Raw genomic sequence first — 7,621 nt, forward strand, 5'->3', positions numbered from 1 at the left:
TCGAACGCTCTTAAAAGTGTTTGTAAGTACAACGTAGACATTTATGAGTATTGAAAAGGAAGGTGAAAAGCAAAGTATATAGTAAATGCTTTGCAATTCACACACATTTGAGATTCATGTGGACTTCAACAAAAAGAGAAAAAAAAAAAAAACATTATTGTTTGGCTTTGGGTTAAGGTTGAAAATAATTGAATCATACCACAAATTTTATTTTTTTATTTTTAATTTCCTTTCTTCTCTTCTAAAAATGTTCAATGAAAATAGAATCGGTAAGGGTGCACAAGGTAATACCCATGGGTAATATTAGGTCGTATCATTAGTCAATTTGATTATAAACTTAACATGAGTAAATATTTATATTATGTATAAATATAAATTTTAGGATGGATTTGGTATTTAATGATTTGTAAATTATTACTTTTAATTAAGTAATTTTTCTTATTACTTAAATGATATTAGGTAAAGCATGATATATACTACAAATTAATGACAACTATTATTTCAGATCGATATAAATCTCTCAATTGTCAAATGTTATCATCACAATCATAATAATGTTGATCAAGCCGTTCAATTTGACTATCGATATAATAAAGTAATGTTAAATTTCTAATTTCTCATCTTCTTTCTTGATCCTTCAAAATAATAATGATAACAAGAAGACAATCTGTTTTATACATAATTATATGTTCTCTTTCAAAGGAACATTCTTTAAAATGGTTACTTTAAATCTATTTTTTGAAAAACTATAACGTCTTTTAAAAACCATCTTTTCAAAAGTCGATTCCCTTTAATTTTATTAATCATGTTAATACTAAAATCGTATTTTGATCAAACACGTTTACTTGAAACATAATAATAACGAGGACAAAGTATCGCTTCTTAAATAACACGAGTTCAATAAAATTATTTTTTCAAAATACAAATTTAAACAAAACACTTCTTTATAATATGTCTTGATACATATCCGACCATTAAACCAAAATAGATCCGTCTTGATTATGATGGATAAGTCATAATTAGCTAGTGATCACAATTAAGGAAATTAAAACACATGCCTAATAGACTCAATTTAGAACTACAAATCATGTCCTTTATGAGAATGATTTCATGTTGATGCAACTTAAAAAATAAACATGATTTTTTTTATTATTATTAAAAAAGCAATGTTTCTTTATATTAAGCAACCACCTACCACTTACCTTAAAAAGTGTCGGTGAGTTTCCATGCAATTCTCTTAATCAATTTTTTCTTCTGCCTTAAAAAAAATTACAAAAGAAAATGAAGAAGGAAAATGGAATTCCGTAGACTTAGTTGAGAAAAGTAAAATGGGAGGATAAAATCAAAGGAAAAAAAAAAGACACGAGAAGCTTCTGGGATAGCATGCAAGTATACTTGTTTTGATTTTATTCATACAGCACTTCGAAATGGAAAACACTGACTTTGCAAGCTCTTTACCCAGATGAGAAAAAGAATTTAGAAAGTGCTTTTTTTGACTTGAAAAGCTTTTTATGTTTGAATTTTGACCATAATAATCAACACAATACGTCATGCATGATAAAGAAATTAAGGCATTTTTTCTCATATTGTATCATATTCTATGACTAGAAATTTCTCAAACCAATTTTTTCTTTACCATAAGGCACAAGTGTTTGAAAATTATGTGCTAAATAACAAAAAAAAAAACAAAAAGAACAAAAAGTTAGTTTATGAAAAGTAAGAGTATGTATGTTTAGCTGCCCACGTTTTTTCTTGATTTTTTCTTTATAAATGATTTTTTTTTTTGTTTTAGAATTTGATAATATGTTTTAAAAAAACAAAGGTATAAAAAAACTTTATATTGCTAAATTTTTAAAACAAATTTTGCAATTACAAAATATATGAACAAGAATAGCTATTGTTATATAATTATTGAACATGTTTTGTTCTAATTTTTTTTTTAAAAAAAAGGAAATTAAAATTATTAAATATGTTAGAAATTAAAAAAATTTAAAATATAATTGATTTTCTTTTTTACCTATATAGTTAATAAAAATAAAAGGTGTGTATTCGAGTGTTCATTTGAAAATATGTAAAAAAAAATTGAAAACTATCTTTTCATATTTCAAATCATATCATATGATATATCCATTTAAGTCAAAGATAGTACCAGAATATTATCTTTTACTTGAATGAGAATCGCCTTTAAGCAGACAATGTACGAGATTTTAATTATTTCAATAGTTTATATCACAATACACCTTTCCCGATTATAAAAATGGGAGTGTATCCAAATGCACCTAACTCCATCTTATTAGTATTTTTGTTTAGTCGAAGACTTAAATTCATTTAAAAAATAATAATTTTTATTTTATTTTATTTATTTATTTAATGTATAGAATGAGATGAAGAGATTGGGTACACGCGGGGAGGTAGTCTTGAGTTGATGTTGGGTTGCATTGACGAATGAAAACACAAGTTGGCAGTAGGAAAAACAAAGGAAGGAAAAGAAACAATAAAGAATAAAGCAGCAGGGGGGAAAAGGCTGATCTTACTATTAAAAATACAACTGGAGAGAAAGTGGAGGAAGGACAAATGAAAAGATGATCAAACATTAAATACTAGAAAAATGTTCAGACCTGCATATTTTTTCTAGTCAAATTCCGACATTCTTGAACCTACCCCTTCCACTTCTATAAATACCCACCTCATTTCTTCTTCCTGTATCCACCTAACCCAAGTCTTTTAGTGCAATCAGTCTTGAGAGAGAGAGAGAGAGATGGCTTTTCTTCATATGTTGCCTCAGGTTTTCTTCTCAGCCATGGGTCTCTTTCTTCTCTTTGTTTTATGGAGGGTTGTGTTCTCCTGCTGGATTTCTCCTAATCGGGTTTACCGAAGGATTAGGATGAACGGGCTTGAAGGCCCTCCTCCTAGTTTTCCTCTGGGAAATATTGATGAGATGAAGAAGGATAAGAGGAGTTCTTCTTCTGGGTATTCAGGGATCTCCCATGATATCCATTCAACTGTTTTTCCTTACTTTTCTCGCTGGACGAAGTCTTATGGTAAGCCTGCTTTTTTTTTTTTCTCTCTCTCTTTTTCTGGTTTTTTTTAGATTGTTTGATGTGCAGTGTGGTGACATATAGTGGAATTTTGTGTTGCAGGGAAGGTGTTTATATACTGGCTGGGAACAGAGCCATTTTTATACGTTGCAGACCCTGAATTCTTGAAGAGAATGTCTTCAGGAGTGTTGGGGAAGAGCTGGGGGAAGCCTTCTGTGTTTAAACATGACAGAGAGCCCATGTTTGGTAATGGTTTGATTATGGTTGAAGGCGATGAATGGGTCCGGCATCGACATGTTATCAGTCCTGCATTCTCTCCGGCCAACTTGAAGGTCAGTTTGCAATATCCACTCTACAATAATTTCCCAATATTTCTCCAACTTTGGCTTACTTTGAGTATTCGAAACCATTCCATTACGGGCTTTCTTCTTCTTTTTCTTTTTCTTTTTCTTTTTCTCTTTTCTAAGGAGTTTTTGTTTTCTCCGATTCTCAATTGTTTTGTTTTGTGAATTAAAATAGTCTAATTTCCAAGTCCCATCTTCCAAGTCCAAGTCCTTATAAAGTCATCTCATTCTTCTTTTGATAAAAGCAGTGCAACACGTCTTCCATGAATAACGTTGAAGTTGATAATTAGACACTTTCTTTGAAACTCATGATCCTATCAACCTCATGTCTTTGCCTTTTCTCATAAACCTTAATTCTTTCACGCAAACAATTCCCTTTTTAATTCTTTGCTTTTGAACAAGTTTTTTTTGGCAATATTTCTCCACTAAATGATACTTTCTTCATCATCATCTCTAGGCCATGGCAAGCTTAATGGTGGAGTCCACCACTAAAATGCTAGACAAATGGAGCAGTCTAGTTGGCACCGGCATGCCTGAAATCGATGTGGAAAGCGAAATTTCCCATGCCGCCGGGGAGATTATCGCCAAGACCAGCTTTGGAATAAGCTTTGAAAGTGGTAGGAAGGTGTTTGACAAATTGAGAGCCATGCAAATCACTCTCTTCAAGTCCAACCGGTATGTTGGTGTGCCTTTTAGCAAGCTAATGTGCCCTATACAATCCCTAAAGGCGAAAAGGCTAGGGAAGGAGATCGACGGTCTTCTTCTATCGATCATAGCTGACAGGAAGAAATCGAATAGTACAGCTACTCAGCAGGACCTCCTAGGGCTATTGCTCGCTGACAGCCTCGTAGGTGGCCGCCTAGGGAAGATGCTAACGGCTCGAGAACTAGTCGATGAGTGCAAGACATTCTTCTTCGGGGGGCATGAGACCACGGCATTGGCACTCACTTGGACAATGCTACTTCTAGCCACTCATCCAGAGTGGCAAACCCAGTTGAGAGAGGAGATCAAAGAAGTAATTGGAGAAGGAGATCAGCTTGATTTCACCAAGCTTGGTGGGCTAAAGAAGGTAAGGCATGGCTCAATTACACTACCATGCACGTTTGTTGCATGTATTGCTTGGTTTGAATCGTATATTTCAATTATCAGTACCAAAAATCTTGTGTCTATTTGGAATATTCACGAGGATAATCATGAAGTATCCATATCCACGTAACAAGTAAATGGCCTAAGGGTAGGCGCGTGCCCTAAAAAAGCCACCCTCTAGAAGGGTTGTGCATGCCCTATCTTGTGCCAAAGTACCTTAACCTTGGTGGGCCTAAGGTGGCGCACCAAAATAAGAGTAGAGCGCGTGGGTCGAACCCAACACATGATTTTCATGCGAATAAGACTCAGGCCTCTGATACTGGGGTGGGATATACCTAACATGGTTCCAGATTGGCTATAGCTTTATAGAGTACCCCACACGCCCAGGGACACCTGGCAACACCCCAGATGGTCTGAATTGATAGGCACCATAGGCCACGGAGTTATACCCTTTGTTCTTTTGTGGATGGCCGGTCCCGTCCACATCTTGAGCTGGTGAGTCTGGGTTAATTCCCCTATTTCCCTATCCTTTTCAGTTCCTTCAATTACATTTTAAATCCATAGAATGTGGTGTCCCTTGACTATAGCATCTGGGACAGGCTTTTAGTGTGGGAGTGAAGATCACAAAGCACTAGATAAATATATTACTTTTTGACCAAGTCTTTATTCGGCTCATTAATATGCCATCATTTGAACTGAGATAGAGAAATAGCATATGTCTACAGCGTATAGAAATACTTGAGTACCCATCAAGAGAATATGGTTTTGATAGAGAAGTGTTTTCCTCAAAAACAATAAGAAGAAAAAAATTGTTTTGAAAAACAGTTTCCCATCAAAGCCCATCTTATTTTTCTCTAGAATTGATTCCAAAAAGAGAAGGGAGAAACATATGGGACAAACAAGTACATATATATCATGCAACTACCACATCCATTTCTAAACCTTTTTCATTTACAATTGCAGATGTCTTGGGTGATGAATGAAGTTCTACGCCTATACTCCCCGGCCCCGAACGTACAGAGGCAAGTGAGAGAAGATATTCGCGTAGGCGACGTGACAGTCCTGAATGGAACCAACATGTGGATCGACGTAGTAGCCATGCACCATGACCCAACTCTGTGGGGAGACGACGTTTATGAGTTTAAGCCGGAGAGGTTCAAGGATGATCCCCTATATGGTGGTTGCAAGCACAAGATGGGGTTTTTGCCGTTTGGATTTGGAGGGAGAATGTGTGTTGGTAGGAACTTGACTACAATGGAGTACAAGGTCGTTCTAACCCTTATTCTCACTAGGTTTTCCTTCTCCCTCTCCCCCACTTATACCCATGCTCCTGCAACTTTGCTGTCCCTTAGAACTTCCTTTGGTTTGCCTGTCCTCCTCCAACCTCTGTAGTTTGGAGTAGAAAAGCAGTTGTATTTTGTTAATTTTTAGCTTTTTATTGTCTACTGTTAATGTAGATATGATATGATGTAATTTAATTTGTTTTTCTCATTAATTTGTAACGGAAAATTATTAAATTTCTTGAATAAATTTCAAATCGAAGTCTTCTATAAAATTTGGGCTCAATATTCATATCATGCTCCCATATGCAAAGACCAACAACAAATAAAGACTTCCAAACATGTAACGGGGAAACAAAGATGACAAACAAATGCACTTTCAAATATGCAAACGAGGAAACAAAAATGTGAATAATAAAAAGGTGACTCGAATCCATGACTTCCCGTCAAACCAAGTTTTGATAACATATTGAATTATTAATTTTCCTAAAAGCTTAAATTTATAGGATTTAAACTCAATATACATATCATACTCCTTGACAAATCAAATCCTCGATGAGAAAGAATACCCGTAAAACCCGCCAACTTCAATTTATTTATTTATTATTATAGGCTTAGAAGTATTATAAATGAAGCCAAGGTATATCTTCCCATACACGTTAAATCAGGCCTCTCAACATTTTCCTTGGACCATTCTACTTGGCAAAATTCCTCTTCAAAGCACGCAGTGCTTTAGTCTCTCACCTTCCCAAGAATGTTGTTCAAAGCAACTAACCCAATTTTCAATACCTTAAAATTCAAAATTCAAGGATCAACAATTGACCGTGAGCCCAGTTGGTAGGAAAACTAACCCCAAGTCCCTCCAAAGGGGTGGATAGGTCTAAGCCAATATCTAGATCGATTTGTTGACCCACCCATGGGTCTACATGTATTTTAGTTTTCTTTGATTTTTTGACTATTCAACTTTATTTAAAGGAAATTTGATGCTTGATAACAAACAAGTCGATTTTGTACAATTAATTTACAAGTCCACAACTGCTCTTTGGCTACTGCTTGAGAGAATTCAATCCTGAGGCTGAAGGGATCCTAAAAATTGACAAAAAAATATAAAAATAAAAATAAAAGAATAATAGAGCAACGATACATTTAAATAAATAATAATAATAATTTCTATTTAAAGCATAAAATTTTTAGAGGTTGTTTTTAAAAAATGATTAAGAAATTTTTACTATTGAAAATTGTGAAATCTTTTAATCAATTTTTGAAAACATAGACTAATCTACAATCTTTATATAAGAGTTTTTCCTTTTTCAATATGAGTTCTCTTTTTAAAAATAAAAAATAGGAATTATATTCAAATTCTTTATTTTTTTATTATAAATTATAACAATACTTAGACTGCATTTGACAATATTTTTTATTTAAATCACTTTTAATAAATATCTTTAAAAAATTCCCAATGGCACTTTTCTTCAAAAAAACAATACAAACAACTTTTTAACTTTTTGAAAATATTTTCTAAATTTTAAAACATTTAATTTTCTTGAAAAAGCTCTTTTTGATAACACTATCATTAAAAAAGGGGGAAATTACTTCAGATTTTAAAATTTTCAAAAATAACTTTCAAGAACATAAAACAATTCTATATTTTTCACACGAGAGTTTCCACATTTTATATAAAAAAAAACTTATGTTTAAAAAACAAAAACCAGGAAATGGTTCATCAAAGAAAGCCCAAGTGCTTGTATTTTTTAGAACATCAAAAACACTATTTACCATTTCTTAAAGTAACTTATTTCAAAAACAGCTTCCCAAGAAAACACACAACCTTACATATTCCCTAGATAGTTTTTCTTCCCTTGTGTATTAAGTC

The 7,621-nt window shown here is 33.3% G+C and overlaps 1 protein-coding gene across 1 annotated transcript; it reads left to right on the top strand.

The window, feature by feature from the left end:
- Nucleotides 1–2,739: 2,739 nt before the first annotated feature.
- LOC117934099 (cytokinin hydroxylase) lies at nucleotides 2,740–5,963 on the top strand. Its single transcript, XM_034855715.1, has 4 exons — nucleotides 2,740–3,041; nucleotides 3,141–3,370; nucleotides 3,840–4,451; nucleotides 5,432–5,963. The coding sequence occupies exons 1-4, from the start codon at nucleotides 2,759–2,761 to the stop codon at nucleotides 5,858–5,860; spliced, it is 1,554 nt and encodes a 517-aa protein (XP_034711606.1). The 5' UTR covers nucleotides 2,740–2,758; the 3' UTR covers nucleotides 5,861–5,963.
- The last annotated feature ends 1,658 nt before the right edge of the window (nucleotides 5,964–7,621 follow it).

This window comes from Vitis riparia, chromosome 16 (assembly GCF_004353265.1).
Source record: "Vitis riparia cultivar Riparia Gloire de Montpellier isolate 1030 chromosome 16, EGFV_Vit.rip_1.0, whole genome shotgun sequence".
Lineage (NCBI taxonomy): Eukaryota > Viridiplantae > Streptophyta > Magnoliopsida > Vitales > Vitaceae > Vitis > Vitis riparia.